This window comes from Myotis nattereri (genome assembly GCF_964212035.1).
Source record: "Myotis nattereri genome assembly, chromosome: 6".
NCBI classification, from domain to species: domain Eukaryota; kingdom Metazoa; phylum Chordata; class Mammalia; order Chiroptera; family Vespertilionidae; genus Myotis; species Myotis nattereri.
Window position 1 is genome coordinate 62,596,941 of NC_138081.1, and position 19,949 is coordinate 62,616,889.

At 41.6% G+C, this 19,949-nt stretch overlaps 1 protein-coding gene across 1 annotated transcript in view; it reads left to right on the forward strand.

Annotated features, from left to right (window-relative positions):
* Positions 1 to 813: 813 nt before the first annotated feature.
* The window catches only part of LOC308520851 (uncharacterized protein), a gene marked incomplete at both ends in the record, with an annotated part of 135,138 nt that continues 116,002 nt past the window's right edge, over positions 814 to 19,949 (forward strand). The window contains 11 exon segments of the mRNA XM_081093562.1: positions 814 to 950; positions 5,729 to 5,801; positions 6,126 to 6,226; positions 6,228 to 6,234; positions 7,774 to 7,845; positions 7,849 to 7,887; positions 8,751 to 8,945; positions 9,889 to 10,126; positions 11,154 to 11,311; positions 13,048 to 13,200; positions 15,045 to 15,146. Coding sequence (XP_080949688.1) covers positions 814 to 950; positions 5,729 to 5,801; positions 6,126 to 6,226; positions 6,228 to 6,234; positions 7,774 to 7,845; positions 7,849 to 7,887; positions 8,751 to 8,945; positions 9,889 to 10,126; positions 11,154 to 11,311; positions 13,048 to 13,200; positions 15,045 to 15,146 — 1,275 coding nt within the window.

Sequence of the window (19,949 nt, forward strand, 5' to 3'; positions counted from 1 at the left end):
GGCTTTACCCCTACTTGTCTAGGACGGCGAATCCCTGCAGTTCTGGGTTCCATTCTGGGACCTGCAGTTAATCTGTTGTTAAGTAGAATGTTGAAACTAAGTACTTAGTAAGCAATTGTGTTGAGTTTGACAGGCCGTGAACTGAGTGGGGTAGGGGGTTCCCAGCTATTTTACTTAATGGTAAAAGCAAAGGAACAATGTAAGCATTCATAATTAAGAAATCACATTCAAATGCATAAGTTTGATTTTCTTCCAAACCGTAAAGTGCCTGGATCATGATTATGTTAGATAGTTCTCCGTCTCAGTATGTTCTCCCTGGTTAGAAGCTCCTGCCTCAAAAAAGACTTCTGGAGAACAGCTCTAGGCATGCAGAGGAATCCTGCACACACCTACATTTTGTTCCAGTTGAGGTGATATTAGAAGTCAGAAATAAGCACCATTCAGATCACTTAGTGTGCAACCCCCACAGCCTTTCTGAAGATGACAGGGGTCGGACCAGGGGATGCATTTTCATTTACTAAGCCTCCACAGTGACAGCTGGAGCAGAGAGGTCTCTGAAGGAAACTGGTTGAACAAAGCCACGGTCAGTGGAGACTCCAACCTACATTCCCCTGCTGCTGACTTCACAGTAACTTCGCCATAAATGACAGCTATTTTTTCAAACTGCGAAAGCATGCGTTTCCACAAAGTTGACTTGATTTCTTGAACAGTGATAGGCAAAGTCCCACACACTGGGTAATGGTCATGGAGGGCGCCAGCCACAGCTGTGCGCTCTTCTCTTTCAGGGATACAGGAAAACAGTAGGCACGAACCATGGATGACATTTACAAGGTCGCTTCCACCGAAAGGATCCAGATGTTGGAGAAAGAACTGGCTGTGCGATTGACTGAACTGAAGTCTGAGATAGAAGAACAGGGGCCTCTTCTGGGAACAGCTCATCGAGCTTACAGGTGAATAGGGGTGCCACCAAAGCATGGTCTTTAGGGATTTAACCCCCACTATCACCCCATAATCTCCATTAGCCCCTTTGACGTGGACAATTGGCATTATCCCAAGCTCAGACTTGACTGCTGTCCTTAAGGTTTTCCTGTATACTAGGATTGGCAAGGCTTTTAGAGGCAATGTCCTACCAAAGAAAACCGGAAAGGGCTCTTACGTTTCACAGATGCCATTGTCTTAAAGTCCCAGAAGCTATTATATCAATTATACTCAATGAAAAGAGATCTCATTTTTCCCCAATAATATTTTAATCAAGTTTGACCTTGATTTTGATGAGGAATTTCAAAACTGAAATAATGCTAGGTATTTGGTAATGAATTCTGCAAAATGATGATCTGTTAGGAACTATTCTATAGGTAAATGCTGCCAACAATAGCAATTTAATTATTTTACAGAAACAGTGTAGCCAGATCAGCCCCTAACTGGCAAGTCTCATGGGCCCAGGACTTTCATATCCCTCTATTTTTGTGACTTCCACAGTTGATCAAGAGGAACAATTATAAGGATCCTGTTAGGCTGAGTAGCTGAGTAAACACAATGTGGATGATGAAGGTTGGGGGCGGGGGGAGGTCAGGAGAGGCAGCAGTAAGTAGGTGTATTATTATCTCATTCCAGAGATGATTCTGAAGAACCAGTATTTAGTGTGTTTCGTACTTTGGTAGTTAAAGCCCTTGATGTGTGAAGCAGATCAAGGATTGTGTGATGAAGTGGAAAGTTAAGGGAACCATGGAAGCCATCATTTCTCTCAACGTTAGTTTATTTATTTGAAAAACGAAGTTAAAAACATGTACTTTGTCTACCTTATAAAAATCAATTGAGATAATGCATGGTAAAGCACTTTGAAAATGAGAAAACACCATGCAAAGATCAGGTGTTGATATTGCTACAATTTAAATGTCTCCAAGCAAATGGATCCTTGATGTACACTGTGATGAGAAAGGCTTCCTGAAGTCTTTTTAGGACAGAATAGTGGGAAGTCTCTGAATATCAGTATTTCTCTGCTCCCCCAAACCACCAAGCACCGTGCCTGGAAGAATCTAACTGTTCATCCAACAAATACTAATTGAGCACCTTTTGTTTGCCAGGTGTCATGCTAGGTTCTAGCAGTGGTTCTCAACCTTCTGGCCCTTTAAATACAGTTTCTCATGTTGTGACCCAAGCATAAAATTATCTTCGTTGCTACTTCATAACTGTAATGTTGCTACTGTTATGAGTCGTAATGTAAATATCTGATATGCAGGATGGTCTTAGGCGACCCCATGAAAAGGTCGTTCGACCACCAAAGGGGTCGCGACCCACAGGTTGAGAACCGCTGTTTAAAACGTTTCCATGGGGACCAATAGAGCATATAAACATTAACCTAAATACCACTGCCTACAATGCCCCTCAGGTCTCGAGGCAATTTCTCACGCATGCTCTAGAACTACCTGCTGTGGCTCCCTTGCCAATGTTTGCAAAGTCCCATCCCAAGAAAGTGATAATGCACCAGGGTTGCTGTCCCCTGATGTTCCCTAAGCTGCCAAGCCTTGGGCATATCTTACACCAGATGGGGAGAGCTCCTCTCTTCCTGAGCCAGGCCCCCCTCTCACTGACCACCCTCCACCCCCCAGTGGCTTGCCTCAGTCCCCAAGGCTGCTGAAGCAGGCAAATCAGCTAAGTTTTCCCTAGGGATAAAGAATTTTTCTGAGGCAGAAAGTTTGGTTAAAATATTTTCCAAAGTATTTCATGTTTGATACCTAAGGGCCATTTTCACTTCCAGATATTTGAGCAAAAACCTAAAATTAAGAACATGTTGTTTAAATTATAAGATACTGGTTTGATCTGTCAACGAGGGGTGAGATGGAGGTCTGAGAAGCGGTGTAGTTGTTAGAGATTAAGTTACTGGAAGAAATTCAGGCGGGAGAAATAAGACTCCCCACCGCTGTGCCTGTCTCTGCATCTGGAGTTGGAAATAGGGGTCGAAGGAAAGACGTTTGTGCAGGAAGGAGGAGAGAAAAGCTGGCCTGGGGAAAGGGTTAGTGCCTGGGTATGTGCCAGAGAGATTCTGACTGAGACAGAAGCATGTGGCTTTTACGTGGCCCCGACAATCCAGGATGATATGACATATTTATTTAAAAGAGCTGTGAGAACATCCCTCATGAACATAGATGCCAAAATCCTCAACAAAATCCTAGCAAATCGGATCCAGCAGTACATCAAAAAGATCATACACCATGACCAAGTAGGATTTATCCCAGGGATGCAAGGATGGTACAATATCCGCAAATCAATAAACGTGATACATCACATAAACAAATTGAGAGAAAAAAAACCACATAGTCATATCAATTGATGTGGAAAAAGCATTTGACAAAATCCAACACCCTTTCTTGATAAAAACTCTCAGCAAGATAGGAATTGAGGGATCATACCTCAACATAACAAAAGCCATATATGACAAACCCACAACCAACATCATAATCAATGGGCAAAAACTAAAACCATTCCCCCTAAAAACAGGAACAAGACAGGGATGCCCCCTCTCACCACTCCTGTTCAACATAGTACTGGAAGTACTAGCCATTGTGATCAGACACAAAGAAGAAATAAAAGGCATCCAGATTGGAAAAGAAGAAGTAAAACTGTCCTTATTTGCAGATGACATGATACTGTACATACAGAACCCTAAAGACTCCATCAAAAAATTATTAGACTTAATAAATGAATTCAGCAATGTAGCAGGATACAAAATTAATGCTAAGAAATCCATGGCATTTCTTTACACCAATAGTGAACTTACAGAAAGTGAAACTACAGAAGCAATCCCATTTACCATTGCACCAAAAAAATTAAAATACCTAGGAATAAACTTAACTAAGGAGGTAAAAGACTTATATGCTGAAAACTACAGGACACTGAAAAAAGAGATAGAGGAAGACATAAACAGATGGAAGAATATACCGTGTTCATGGATTGGTAGAATCAACATCATCAAAATGTCCATACTACCCAAAGCAATTTATAGATTCAATGCAATCCCCATTAAATTACCAAAGGCATATTTCACAAATCTAGAACGAACGTTCCAAAAATTCATCTGGAATAAAAAAAGACCCCGAATAGCTGCAGCAATCCTGAGAAAACACAAAGTAGGTGGGATCTCAATACCAGATATCAAACTGTATTACAAAGCCACTGTTCTTAAAACAGCTTGGTACTGGCACAAGAACAGACATATAGATCAATGGAATAGAATAGAGACCCCAGAAATCGACCCAAACCACTATGCCGAATTAATATTCGACAAAGGAGGCAAGAGCATTCAATGGAGTCAAGACAGTCTTTTCAATAAATGGTGTTGGGAAAATTGGACAGATACATGCAAAAGGATGAAACTAGATCACCAACTCACACCATACACAAAAATAAACTCAAAATGGATAAAAGACTTAAATGTAAGACGGGAAACCATAAAAATACTAGAGGAATCGACAGGCAACGAAATCGCAAACATATGCCGAAGAAATTTCTTCTCTGATAATGCTCCTAGGGCAATGGAAACTAAAGAGAAAATAAACAAATGGGACTACATCAAAATAAAAAGCTTTTGCACAGCAAAGGAAACCATCAAAAAAACAACAAGAAGACCCACTACATGGGAGAACATATTTACCAATGATACCACCGATAAGGGTTTAATTTCCAACATATACAGGGATCTCATGAAACTTAACAAAAGGAAGATAAACAATCCAATAAAAAAATGGGCAACGCACCTAGATAGACACTTTTCGAAAGAGGACATACAGAAGGCAGAAAGACATATGAAAACCTGCTCAAAGTCACTAATTATACGAGAGATGCAAATCAAAACGACAATGCGTTATCATCTCACACCTGTCAGAATGGCTATCATCAACAAATCAACAAACAACAAGTGTTGGAGAGGATGTGGAGAAAAAGGAACCCTTCTGCACTGCTGGTGGGAATGCAGACTGGTGCAGCCACTGTGGAGAACAGTATGGAGCTACCTCAGAAGACTAAAAATGGAACTCCCATTTGACCCTGTGATCCCACTCCTAGGAATATATCCCAAGAAACCAGAAACGCCAATTAGAAAGGACATATGCACCCCTATGTTCATAGCAGCACAATTCACCATAGCTAAGATTTGGAAACAGCCTAACTGCCCATCAGCAGATGAGTGGATTAGAAAACTGTGGTACATATACACAATGGAATACTATGCTGCGGTAAAAAAAAAGGAACTCTTGCCTTTTGCAACAGCATGGATGGAACTGGACAGCATTATGCTAAGTGAAATAAGCCAGTCAGAGAAAGATAAATACCACATGATCTCACTCATTTGTGGATTATAGAGAACAACATAGACTGATGAAAAAGGACAGACCCAAAGACTGAGAAACAGCGAACAGGCTATCAATCCCCAGAAGGAAAGTAGGGGAGGGCGGGGGTTAGGGGAAGAGATCAACAGAAGGACTTGTATACATGTATATAAGCCAAACCAATGGACATGGACAACGGGGGGATGGGAGCATGAGTTTGTGTGTGGGGGGGAGGTTGGGGGTTAAAGGAGGGGATGAGGACACATTTGTAATACCTTAACTAATAATAATAATAATAAAATAAAAATAAAAGAGCTGTGAGAAGTTACAGATCACTCAGGGCCTGTACCCTGACCTATTACAGCTTCTATAAGTATGGCTTCTATTATGGAATCTTTCTGCAGCTCTGTTCAAATGCCAAAGGACAGTTCTTACTATAGAAGAGAACGAGAACTGGCCCTAAAGAAACCTGTGCAGGTGAGCAGGGGAGTGGGCTGTTTCAGTACGATAGGTTAGATTTTGCTAACTTGTTGGAAACTCTTTTCAGAAAAAGTTTATTTTTGCAAACAAAGAGCTGATGTTACTGACAGAGGGCAAAGCAGCCTCATACTCAGCTCACTGCTGCATCAGATCCGGCCACTACTGCTTTGAGGGTTACCTGATTTTTGTGATGGTTCCTTGATTTGTGACGTTAAAGTTTGTTATTTAAAAACTTAGGTGTAACAGCATAAGGTGTTGTGTAAAAACTGATAGTTTTGTTTTCTTATTTTCCCTTTGTCTGCTCTGTTGCCCTGGTTTCAGGTGGCTGAGGCAAAGCCTCTTGTTATTCAAGCAGATGTCCTGCAGAGGGAGCTAGAGACCTGCCTAAGAAGAGAGTACACTCCGGAAAATTTACCTTTGCTTCTTGCAGGTAAGAGTCCAGTTTGCAATTTGAAAAGGAGATCTGGAATTTAGTAGAAATGTGTGAACAAAGCTGGCTTTCTGGTGTATCCTCGGGCCAGGGTAGAATTTTCTCTGCATGTGTGGTTTGCAGAGCTTGGTTAGTGTAAACGCTCCTCTGTGTTAGAGAGCCATGCTGTAGTTAAGTTTAGTCACTGAACAACTGTTTCCCTGGGCTGGTCTTATGAGGCAATACACTGACTAAGGCAGTTTCAGTCCTCAGCAGGCTGTTAGCTGACCTAGGGGAGATATTTCTGGAACTCTGCTTTAGGAAAATAACTCACATTATGGGGTTAAACCATTTTCCATGAAGATTATTTTTGTAACATTATACTAATAAAAGTAGGGAAATGCCCACATGTCTAATACTAGCAGAAAAAGTTAAGAAAAGCAGTGTGCTATTTGATAGAATATTGTTCTCCCACCAAACATCTTTTGCATAAGGAATATTTATGGTATTATGTAATATTAGTTAATAAAAGTGTGTGTCTCTGTGTGTGTGCATGTGTGTGTGTGTGTGATAATAATGGCCATGCAATGTATAAATAAGTCACCTAAAGGACATAGACCAAAATGTTAGCAATCACTTCTTTGGATGGCAGGATAATGAATTCCCTCATTTTACTTTTATACATTTTCTAAAATAAGAATGTATTGTTTTTAGAGTTCTTTCTTCCTTTGTATCCATGGCTTAATAGCAGAAAACTGAAAGAGATCTCTATGCAGATTTCTGGAACCTTTTCTCTGCCTAACTTCCTCTTCCCCAGTACTCTCCCCTGCAAATTTTAGCTGACTCAACTTCCCAAGCTTTCATTTCTCTCTTCTCAACTCAGAGAAACCATCATGCTATGCTTAGAATTCCTTTTCCCTCTCAAGCAGAAATCCAAGGTTACTGTAGGGCTTTTCTCATTTGTTTCCCTCAAGAACCGCAGTCCTGCATCGCTTGTTGTCCCACATCAGAAAGCAGTTGCCTTGTGTATTTATCCTATTTTCTAGTTGTTTATGATGAAAGGGTATGTCTGTCCTACTGATTCCATCATAGCCAGTATTATTTTTATTCTTAGAAATAAACATTAAAAAAAGGAGTTGGCTCATTTAACTACTTTTAAGTGTAAATAAAATTTTGGGTGGAAGGTTAAAAGCTATAATTTTACCTGTAATATGCTTTGTATTTTACACACATAACTTTTGTTTTTAAGACATTTTGAGTTCAGCTTTAGGCAAATTTACAGGCTTTTATGTTACTGCTAAAATTGTTCATGAACTGATAATGAAACTATAATCTGTTGGGTTGGCAACAGGTCATGTAAATTGAGACATGCCTATTTGCTGTATTTAAATATGAAAGGTATCTTGAGCTAGGTTTTTTAATTTTATGATCTGCATGTAGAAAAATCTATCTTTCCAAAATGACCTGAGACCGATTTTCTGATGTGAGTATTCTCAAGACTTAATTCAGTCTTCCTATTATGATTGTATTCTGTATTAATTTTTGTTGCTGTTGTTCAAGCATTATACAGAGAGAATTACTCAGCTGGCCCTGAGTAAATATTTACACATGCTTAGGTGGAAGAGATTTTGTTAGCACAGCAAGATCATGGAGCAACTTTACCCTCTTTACAAGGTAGGAAGTTCATGAATAGAACCTGTGGGCTTATTTCATCTGAAACAAAACGGCTTGTCAATGCATTATCATTAAGTACTAGTATAGCCATCATGCCTTAGACTTACTCATCTATATAACTGCAGATTTGTACCCTCTGCCCAACATCTCCCCACTCCCCCTTCCATCCCCACTGTTCTACTCTGCTTCTAGGAGTTCAACTTTTTTTTGTTTCGATTCCACACATAAGTGCGATAACACAGTATTTGTTTTTCTCTGTTGTTGCAAATATTAGGATTTCCTTTTTCATGGTTGAATAATCTGCATGGTTGAATAATATCTTTGAGATACTGATTTTGTTTTCTTCAGATATGTACCCATATATTTTTTATTTTTTTGAGGAATCTCCATACTGTTTTCCATAATAGCTGTACCAATTTATATTCGCACCAACAGTGTAACTTGTCAATTTTTTAAAAGCCATGGCTAAAGATGGGAAAGGAACTAATGGATGCCTGTTCTGCTTATGGCAGATGATAATGGTTCCTATTTTTACAAATACAATTTGAAGGAACTTTATATAATAGAAAATGAATTTTTCTTCATAGACTTATCCTCCTCTACTATAGGGAAAAGGCTAAGAAGCCAACTCCAGTTACCAAACATCCTTCTGCACTGACTGTTTACTGGAGTCTCCCTCCTTCAAAGTCCTGAGAATGTGACCACTACCCTTGTCATTCAAATTCAGAATATTAAAGAATTTTTATATTCCAAGAGCCCCTTATTTGGCCTCCAAACTGTATTACCGTATGCTCAGAAGCAAATGACACCAGAGAATGAGCTTGCAAATAACCAAGGTCTGTCTTTGCATTTCTCTTAAACAGAAACAAGTTGCCTACATTATGCAGGAGCACAGCGATGCCCTTCAGAGAGCTGATAGATTGTCTGTTGCGCGAGAAAACTTTCTTATGGGGAAAAACAATCCTCCGAACTTAGTAACACAGGAAGACCTGACTGTCTACACAAAGTGGTTAGTGTGTCACCTGCACTCGCTCCAGACTATTCACCACTACGTGCAGGTACGTAAAGCATAGTTATGTGATAATGCAGTGCCCTCCCAGGATGGCCAGCACAGTGTTTGGTCACACCTGTCACCTAACTTTGGATTTTCAATTTTTGTATTCCACAAATAACAGGAAAATAATGGATCACTAGCTCTTTTCTTTGAAATCTTTTTCTTTTGGAACCACTAATTTAGCTTTGTCTCTGTTGTACTATCTCATATTCACTCTGTAAGATCTTGTTTTCATCATCTTGTTTAGTATTTATGCTCTTCAATGTAGACCTACTTTTTATTCAGCAATATCGAATGAGGGCCTAATATATGCCAGGTGCATGTCGTGGACCAAGTAGAGAAGATAATAGTCTTTGCTGAAAAGGAATTGGGCCCCTGGATGTTAGTAAAATAGACAAGTGAATAGCCAACTGAAAAACAATGCGATTTGAAAAGTAGAATAAGTATAAGTGCAAGGTAAAGAGAGTCACAGAAGAGAGTCCCTAGTCCAGGGTAGAGGCATCAAAAAGGAGTGACATGATCACACCACCTAAATCTTTTCCTATTCCTCTACACCTTATCTCAGTGATACCACCAACCACAGAGTTACCCAAACCAGAAACCTGACCATCACTTGGACATTATTCCTTCCCAATCAGTCACTGTGGGGGTCTACCTCTGAATTATCTCTCCCCAGTCACATGGGATAATAACGATCCGCTCATAAGTCTGGGTCCCCCACTAGAGTGTGAACTCTTTGAGGTTAGCCCATGCCATGTTCATTTTTGTGTCCCTCCCACCTCACAGAGTACCTTGTCCGTTATGGGTGCTTGGTCAATGTAGACCTGCCTACAGGTTAAGGCCACTCAGAGCTGGTGATAGCACTGGGCCTCTCAGCTCCAGATTTTGCTTCTCATGATTGGGCAGGTGACTGAGGCCCCCCTCCACCTCCCTGTCCTCTGTCAAAGCAAAATGCTGCTGCTGAACCAAAATCGGGGAGCTTCCGTGAGAACGGAGTTGACGTGCAGTCCCTTGGTTGTGCCCTTCTGCAGGCCCTCCAGGACGTGCCCGTCTCCAACGTGCTGAGTGTGGCTGTTGACGAAGTCTCCGAGGTTGGTCAGGAAAATGAAAAGGTCCACGCCGATGACACCAATCCTGACATCCAGGGGTCTGCATCTCCAGGCTCTATGGACACCAGCGTTTCAGGTAAGAAATTAGTCTTCTTTCCTGAGAGTAATGTGGAGGAAGGAGGTTGTGATTTTCCACACGTGCTGTTCAGGTGCTGTTGTGTCACATGATCTCGCTTGAAATTGTTCTATATACCAAAAAGTTCTATCATCTTAATAAATAAGTGTTACCTTGATCATTTCTGGTGGAAAAAAATAGCAAACACTTTCCTTAGACATTATTATCTCCGTCTTTGTAACTAGCAAATAAGAGAGGGGGAGAAAAAAGCAATGAACTTGAAGTCAGGAGTGCTGAGCTGTAGACCTGTTTCTTCTGTGGCCTCACTATGGGCCTGCAAGTTTAGGTCATTTCCTCTCCTTTGCCCTCAAATTACTCATCTCCAAAATCAACCTTTCATATTACGTGCACTTTAAGATTTCTTTCGTTTTTAAGGTTACATGATTTTAAAAGACTTTCCTTATTTGAATCAGTAGTCTTCCTGCCTTTGCCTGGGGTTACAGATGGCTATGAAACCTGATCAGGATTCTCTGAGTGATGTGTTTGCTTTAGGGTATAGGCCTGGTGCATCCAGAGAGGCAGCTAACCCAGTGGGGAATCAGAGATGGTGTCTCAAAGGAGGAGAGTCCAAACTGGGTACTTGTCGAGATGAGTAGGGGTGAGCAGGCAAAAGGAGGTGAAGACTCTCACCTTCTTCTAATTGTTTGGTTAATTCAGAAATCGTGCTCTTCGTTTCCCATGAAGGACCATAGGTAGTTCTGCTCCCACTTAGTCATTCCCCAGAGGCTCTGTTCTGTCTCTCTTGCAGGCTGTGAGAGGGGAGGAGGAGCCTGGCTAGCTCATCTAGAAAGCCAGAACCAGGCGTTTGCCAAATAGCCCTGGCCCAGTGGGGTGCACTCTGTAAACTGTGGCAGAGAAGGCCAAGGAGCAGAATGGCCCTTCCCACCGCAGAGGAGGCCCTGCCTCCAGCTACCTCAAAGGACCCTTCCACTTGTCTTCCTGTCTGGTGTTCATTGGTCTTACTATTATTGATTTTGGATTTTTTCAGGGCCAATGAGAACTGAAGCTGCGTTTGTCCTGCCCCAACACACAACAGAAACAGAAGAACCGAAACCTCAGCTGAGGCTCCTGCTCTCTCATTTCAATATCCCCTATGACGTAGAGGAGCTGAGGGATGCTGCTAAGGAGATAGAACTGTTTTCCTTGGTACTTGATGGACTCTTTCTTAATTTGAATCTAGGTATTCGTGAAAGGCAACACTCGTATTTGCCACAAAGTTGGATATTTATGCTGCCACAATTGTTTTTAGAGTGATAAAATATAAGAGTAATAGGTGAGATTTAGATTAGCAGTTTAACTTGCTCTTAATAAGAGTAATGGCACCCTTGACTATCCAACCCAGACGGTTTGTAGGATTTATTTTTCTGCAGGATTTAAAGTAAAAGGTAGGTTCTAGTCCATAGTAGATGATATAAATGTAGCCAAGATTTGGCAAATTTGCATGGTGGAGTTGTCTAGTGTCTAAAAGCCTGCAATTCTCAGAATGTGTTGTAGTAACTTTCCTATTGGCAAAATGCTTTATATTCAATAAAAAGAAAAGGCTTGCACCCCAGCCCTAGTCTAGCACCTAGTCTCATTGAACTTCCTGCACTGAAAGATAAGACCGATATCTGGTCTTTTGAGTATGTTAACCACTAGTCACATGTGGCCACTGAGTACGTGCAATGTGGGTAGCATACATGAGGAACTGCATTTTAGATTTTATTTAATTTTTTTTTAAATATATTTTATTGATTTTTTACAGAGAAGAAGGGAGAGAGATAGAGAGTTAGAAACATCGATGAGAGAGAAACATCGATCAGCTGCCTCCTGCACATCTCCCACTGGGGATGTGCCCGCAACCCAGGTACATGCCCTTGACTGGAATCGAACCTGGGACCCTTCAGTCCGCAGGCCGACGCTCTATCCACTGAGCCAAACCGGTTTTGGCGATTTTATTTAATTTTAATGAATTCACATTTAAATGTTGAACAGCGTATTAGACAGCACAGCCTGGGAGGCATCAGCATTAACTAGGGGAATCTTTTACTCTGTGGCTCATTGAACTTGCTCTGTTATTCCTACACCTTTATGGAGGCCCTACTATGTGCCAGCACGGTGGTAGATTCTGTGTGTTTGTGTGTGTGTGTGTGGGGGGGATAATAAAATATACATCACATATGATTTTAACCATTTCTGAGTGTATAGTTCAGTGACATTAAGTACATTTACCCTGTTGTACAACCATCACCATACAGTAGGTTCTTGAGATTCGAGAAGCTTATCGTGTAGTGAGGAAATCATAATGCAGTGTGGCCAGTGCGATGATGAAGGCACCACCACAGCTTGGTGGGCGCTGGCCCGCCCTGGAGAAGGGAGGAAGAAGTACTGGCATTTTGGCAGGAGGAAGTTATGTCACAGCCTCAGTCTGGAAGTGAGATGTGCAGGGGTTGGCTGAGGTACCTTTTAAAGTTTTAACAGGTCCTAGTATCTGGACCCTTTTCTCTAGCAGCATCCTGGTCAGCATCCTGGTCAGGCTCAGGCTAGCCCTGAGATTTCCTAGTTTGCCAGGTGGTCAGAAATAGTGAATACATTTCCAAATCTAGACCTCTTTTAGGGTCTGACTCAACACACATACAAAGAAACATATTACATGATTCTCAATCTTTGGAGCAGATGTTCAGAACAAAGAAAACACACACACAATTATAGTAATGAGTTGACTGAATACATGTGTCTCACAGATATATACGTTTAAGGTCCTGTTATTGTCATAAGAGTCACGTTTTATCAATTAGTTTCAAAGACAGTAGCTGTCTTTGAAATTACCTTCAATCAAACACTCTCTCCCCGCCCTCCCGTCCCCTCCCCCCGGTTTCTACTCTCTCCTTAATTCTGTTTAGGTTTCCCAAAAATTTCAAAGCATCTTCAAAGAGCAACAGAGAATGCAAACGTTTCCTGACTATGATATTGGGAAAGCTAAAGTGGAGAACTTGGGCTTGGCAGGACCTGGGATGGCCTTGAAAAAGAGAGCCGACTGGATTTCCTTTATAAAGGTAAGTAGACCTTGGCGATGGTGACCTGCCTGTCAGTGAGGTCAACAGTGTTGCAAAGTCCCCTCCAAGCAGGCCAGCCAACCTGGTAGCACCTGGTCATCAGGTCCCTGTTGTCCCCTCTCCTCATTCCCTCAGAAAATTGTCCCCTAGGACATAGGGTCAGTGCCTTCATCTCCTCAGAAGAGGCAGCTCAGAGAATCTGGTCTTGTGCACCAGGATCCCCCAGTTCCCTCCTGCCTCGGGTCTAGGTTGAAGCTAGCCACTCTGCTCTGCCTTCTCTGGAGGTTCCCCCTACTGTACCTCTCTCTGTTGGATACCCTCACATCTTGTTGTTAGTCATCTTGCCTAATTGGCAACAACGAAGAATAACACTTGAGGGTATAATTAATTTGTGTAAATCCAGCTTTTTCAGCCAAAACTATTGACTGACTACATGCTGTGTGTCAGGCATGAGCCTGGGTGCTGGAGATACACAATTCACAAACAATAAACAAGTTAGCAGATTAACTGAAATGATTTTAGGTAATGATAAGTACAGTCCATTCTTGTCATTTGGTAATTATGTTGCATAAAGTTGCCACAAATGTTATGGAATTAAAACTGAACTATTGCTCATAGGAAAAATACAGGGTTAGGTTCATCAACTGATCAAGACATAACCTTATTTTATGAGCGTTTCTGTTTAAAGACACTATTTAATATGTGTTGTTGATTCATCAACATTGAACTCATGGCCAGCAACACAGTAACTCACGCTGAACGAAGCTTACCAAAGCTCATGTTTCTTCGGTAAGACACATCACTGCCTCCTATACCGAGGAACACTGGGCAGAGTGTCAGTACTATGCTTGGGGGCATTTTAAACAGTGCAATCACCAACAGAAAGCACAAAAGCATAAAAACAGGGCACTACACAGACCACAAAAAGACACTTATTGACAGTCTAAGGGCTGAAATAAGAAGGCAGAATGTTGCCTTGGTTGACCTCAGCTGGAAATGTGGAGTTGGGCAGCTCAAATGTTCACCCTTCCGTGCACGTCCATGAAGGAGCAGGAAAGCTCTGCTGGCATTAATTTTGGGGTTACAAATAAAATGTAGTGAGTAGGCAAGTTTGCAAACATGAAGTCCTCAATAATGAGTTGAACCTCATTATTCATGGACTATGCACGCATGTATTATGTATTCATATATTATGTATTCCTGTATTATGGAGGAAGGAAAAGTCTTAAGTGATAAAAACTGATGGGAGAAAAGGGGAGAAATCATTACCCCTTAGTCTGGGGCTTGAGCAAATAAGTGGTTGGTGTAGGGGAAGCCATACCTTTTGTTTTAGATTGTTACACAGGCCAACTAAGTGTAGGTATCAAGGAGATAGTTGGATATAACCGCCTGGAGGAGCTTAGAACTAGACATAAATTTAGAGAGTTATCCACATATTGATTTACTTATTTAGCCATAAACTAATTTTTGAAATATAGCTCGTTAATATGAAAGTTGAAGTTTTTACATGTGGCATCACAAGGAGTCTTTGTGAGTGAACTTCTCTTGCCCCATAAATCAAGTAAAATGACCAACACTGAGGGATTCAGGGTCCCTTCTGTTCATGGACGGTGCTCTGTCATCCCAGATGAAGCTACTGCATCTCACAGACAGGCACCAGCTGCCTTCCTCCACAGTACTGTGAACCCACACAGACCCTTTCCAAGACTTCACATGCTCTAGGCAACTTTCTAGCGCTGAGGCCAGATTCCTTTTCAGAAAGTCCTTGAATCTCTTTGCTAGCAATCTTTGTAGAGAACCATTGTGTTATGTTGTAACTTTACGTGAACATGTTTATCCACTAGATTAAGCCAAAATGTGATCCTTGGCAAAAGAAGCTTTTGACCAAGCTAAAAGAACAGAGAAGAATAGATATATTAATGCAACTCCAAGCGGAGTTTTTGAAGGTAAGAAAATAACCATGTTCCCTTATAGATAAAATTCTTACTAAAATTGTTCTCAGAAAAATGGAATTTTCTTTCCCTTTTAAAAATGCTAGCCATGAATTTACTGTGAAGGCTTTGTTTGGGACTTTCTAATCTAATTACCAAACTTTTATGATCCTGTTAGCTTTCAGTAGAGAGTAACGATTGTCAGAAGAGTTGGATTATAGTCCAACTTTAGATTCTGAGTGATGTTGGTCTAGTCCAGCCGTGGGCAAACTACGGCCCGCGGGCCGGATCCGGCCCGTTTGAAATGAATAAAACTAAAAAAAAAAAAGACCGTACCCTTTATGTAACGATGTTTACTTTGAATTTATATTAGTTCACACAAACACTCCATCCATGCTTTTGTTCCGGCCCTCCGTTCCAGTTTAAGAACCTATTATGGCCCTCGAGTCAAAAAGTTTGCCCACCCCTGGTCTAGTCATACAACCTCCTCAAGTTTTAGTTTCTTCATCTGTGAAACAAAATGATTCGGCTAAATTATCTCATTTTTATTGTGTAAAAAACACTTAACATAAAATTTATCGTCTTAACCATTCTATAGTTCAGTAGTATTCAGTATACTCACATTGTTGCAAAACATCTGCAGAATTTTTTATTTTGTAAAACTGAAAATCTGTACCGCCTATTAAACCAACTCTAGTATAGCCATCAGTTATAAAAAGGAACAAACTAGTGATATGCCCAAGAACATGGATGAATGGCTAAAGAATGATAATCCTATAAAGACTGTATGAGTTCATTTACACAACACCCTTGGAATGACAAATCTATAGAAATGGAGAACAGATTCATGAATTCTACAGGTTAAGGAGAGATGGTGGGGAAGGGAAAGGAGGGTAACTTCAAAAGAGTAACAGGAGAGATTCTTGTGGTGATGGGTCTGCTCTATGTTTTGACTGTATCAATGTCAATATCAAGGTTGTGATACTGTACAGTACTGTAGTTTTGCAAGATGTTAATATTGAGGGAAACGAAGTGAAGGGTGCATGGCCTGTCTTTATATTAATTTTTTCCTTTTTTCTTAAATTGTGGTAAAATACACACAACATTAAATTTACCATTTTAACCCTTTTTAAGTGTACAGTTCAGTGGTATAAAGTACATCCATATTGTTGTGCAACCATCACCACCATCCATCTCCAGAACTCTTTTCATCTGGCAAAGCTGAAACTATATACCCATTAGACAATTCCTCTCTCCCTCCCCCAAGTCCCAGCAACCACCATTCTACTTTCTGTCTCTATGAGTTTGACTACTCCAGGTACCACATATTAGTGGGATCATAATATTTGTCTTTTTGTTTATTGACTAGTTTATTTTACCCACCATAGTGTCCTCAAGGTTTATCCAGGTTGTTGAATATGTCAGAATGCTCTTCTTTTATTTTTTAATTTTTTAAAAAATATATTTTTATTGATTTCAGAGAGGGAGAGAGATAGAAACATCAATGATGAGAGAGAATCATTGATTGACTGCCTCCTGCACACCTACAATGGGGATCGAGCCCGCAACCTGGACATGAGACATGTGACCTACTGGTTCATAAGTTGATGCTCAACCACTGAGCCACACTGGCCAGGCTTGCCCATTTTTTAATTGGGTAATTTGTGTATTTTGTTGTTGTTGTTGTTTTTGTTGAGTTGTAGGAGTGTATTATATGTTCTTGGCACCCTTGTCTTAGATTATTTGATTATATACTTGAGGATTTATTCTAGGCTCTGTATTCTAGTCCACTGGTCTGTGTAATTTATGCCAGTACCACACTGCTTTTACTATTGTAGCTTTATAGTATGTTTTAAAATCAGAAAATATGAATCATTCCATTTTTATTCAAAATTATTTTGGCTATTTGGAGTCCTTTGAGATTCCATATGAATTTGAGGATAAATTTTTCTATTCTAAAAAAAAAAAGCCATTGAGATTTTGATAGGGATAGGCCTAAATGATCTCTGAGGTTTAGTGATATTAAAATGACTGGACAGACGGTTTCTTGGTGCCGATGTAATCTTCCTTTATCTGGGAAGCTCTGGTATTCACATCTGAGGGTCTTCGTCACACATCTGTTTTCCTCCTTGGCTGAGAGGATAGGGAGAATTAAACTCCTGGTGGCTAAATGAGGGTGAAGGGAGGTGAATGTGAGGGAGAGGTGGGAGGCAATGGAAGATGGAGTCAGAGATGAGGAGCTTCATGTTCGAAATCACGGGGAAGTGCTGAGGCCCAGGCTGTGGTTGGACAGAGTTGCGGCAGTGCCCAGGGGGACTCCGGGGACGAAGGCGGTTTCCTCTGTGGGGTCACTGTGTCGGTGAAAAGCAGAAGGTGCATAGTGAGAGCAGGAGGTGATGGCTCAGGTAAACATTGAGAGGCAGAACGCACTAAGTTAGAGCAACAGTGTGAGGAGCCCAGCCACACAGTGGCGAGAGCTTCTTATTTTCTGCTTCTGTTTCCCTCCCTTTGCAGGGAGATGGAAAGTCGGGGCACTAATAAAAGGCAGTGCATGCTTTACTCAGATCTGTTTTGAATGCAGTTGTCCAAATGTTTAAAAAGGAGAAAGAAAGAAAACCACTTCCCCTGGCTATTTTCTGACTTGTAAATGTTGCTCTTGGAATTGATCAAAGGGAAAAAAATGTGAGCGCTGTATTTTCAAGTTGGTTCATGGTAACTAGGCCCTAAAGAGACTTAGAATACCTATAGGTTCTATAAGTGGAGCAAATATACACACACAAATCACCGTACTTACTAGCGTCATGCAAGTTTCCCCCGTTTCTCATTCATTCATTCATTCATTCATTCAGTGATCATTACCTAATGCTACCTCTGTGCCAGGAATTGTGTTGGGCTCTGGAAATGGAACACGTAATAAATGAGTGAACAAAGAAGAAAATCTGCATCTCTAGCTTGTGGTTGCCATGAAGAAATCCACAGGAGGAAGGGCAATGGGCAGAGCGGAGCACCCACAGGTAGAGAGATGGGCCAAGATCTTTCAGAGTCAGGGGCATCTGAGCTGAAATTTGATGAATGAAGGAGTTAACTATGCAAATGGGCTGCAGAAAGGCTTTCCAAGCAGGGAACAGAAAACAGCACAGCGCCCTGGCCGGTTTGGCTCAGTGGAGAGAGCGCCGACCAGGGGACTAAAAGGTCGGGGTTCAATTCCTGTCAAGGGCACATGCCCAAGTTGTGGGCTCAATCCCCAGTAGGGGGCGTGCAAGAGGCAGCCAATCAATGATTTTCTCTCATCATTGAGGTTTTTATCTCTCCCTCTTTCTCTCTGAAATCAATAAAAATATATTTAAAGAAGAAAATAGCACGGGGTTTAAGGAAGGAAATCCTAAGGCAGTAACCAATAGTTTTCCACTTTGCTTCACATTTTCCTGTGGGTGTTACTTGGTGACCTCCTCAAGTATTTCTTCCTCTTTGGTAGAGTCACTCTACACAATATGAGAGCACCAGTGGTAGCAGGCTGCCACTCTGAATGTTGAATGCTAGTCAGAGGAGATGAGGGTTAAGTAAAAGGTGGACGCTGGGAGGGGTCACAGGAGTGGGGTATGAATTTTAAAGCTCTGTTACTATTTTGCAAGCCTGTAGCAGTCAAGTATGAATTTTAGCATCTGTATGCTGGTGAGCATCCTGATTCTGAAGTTGGCAAGCGACAACCAATCCCTCATGAAAAACAACTGTCTTAAGGGACGGCTGCATGAAGGAAAGCAAACCCCATAGGACTGTCCATTTTGACAGTTCTATGTCCGATTTGGGAGACGGTAAGCATTAATTGTGGTGCAACTTCAGAACAGTTTCTGATCGATTCTCAGTGAATACTGTTCACCAGAAACCTTCCTTTAGAGAATTTTTTAAAAATAAAAATAAATGTTTTATTTCAGAACCAGAGGCCCAATGGACAAAAATTTGTGCACTCGGGAGGGGGCTGGGTCCCTCAGCCCAGCCTGTGCCCTCTCACCGTCTGGGACCCCTCAGGGGATGTCCACCTGTTGGCTTAGGCCCACTCCCTGGGGGATCGGGCCTAAGTTGGCAGTCAGACATCCCTCTGGCAGCCCGGGACCCCTCGGGGGATGTCCACCTGCCAGCGGGGAGCAGGCCTAAGCTGCAGTTGGACATCCTTAGGGCTGCTGAGGAGGCAGGAGAGGCTCCCACCACCACCGCTGTGCTGCCAGCCATCAGCCTGGCATGTGGCTGAGCAGAGCTCCCCCTGTGGGAGTGCACTGACCACCAAGGGGCAGCTCCTGCATTGGGCGTCTGCCCCCTGGCAGTCAGTGTGTGTCATAGTGACCAGTCATTCCCAGTCTTTCTGCTGTTAGGGTCAATTTACATATTACCTTTTTATTATATAGGATAGTTTTATGTTTGCAGAAAAGTTGCAAAGATTGCAAAGATAGTACAAAGAGTTCTCAGGTATTCCTTTGCCCCCTTTCTCCTATTATTAACATCTTATATTACTATGGTACATTTGTCACACCTATGGAGCCAACATTGGTGCATTACTGTTAACTAGACTAGACTTTTATTGGAATTCACTGTTTTCTCCATAAATGTCCTTTTGTGCTCCTGGATCCTATCCAGAGTACCACACTGCGCATAATTATCACATCTCCCCAGCCTCCTCAGGTCTGAGCCAGTTCCTCAGTTTTTCCGTGTTTATCATGACCTTCGCGGTCTTTAGGAGTACTGGCTAGGCAACCTGTAGATTGTTCCCTAATTTGAGTTTGTCTGATGTTTTTTCTCATGGTTACACCGAGGTTATAGATTTGG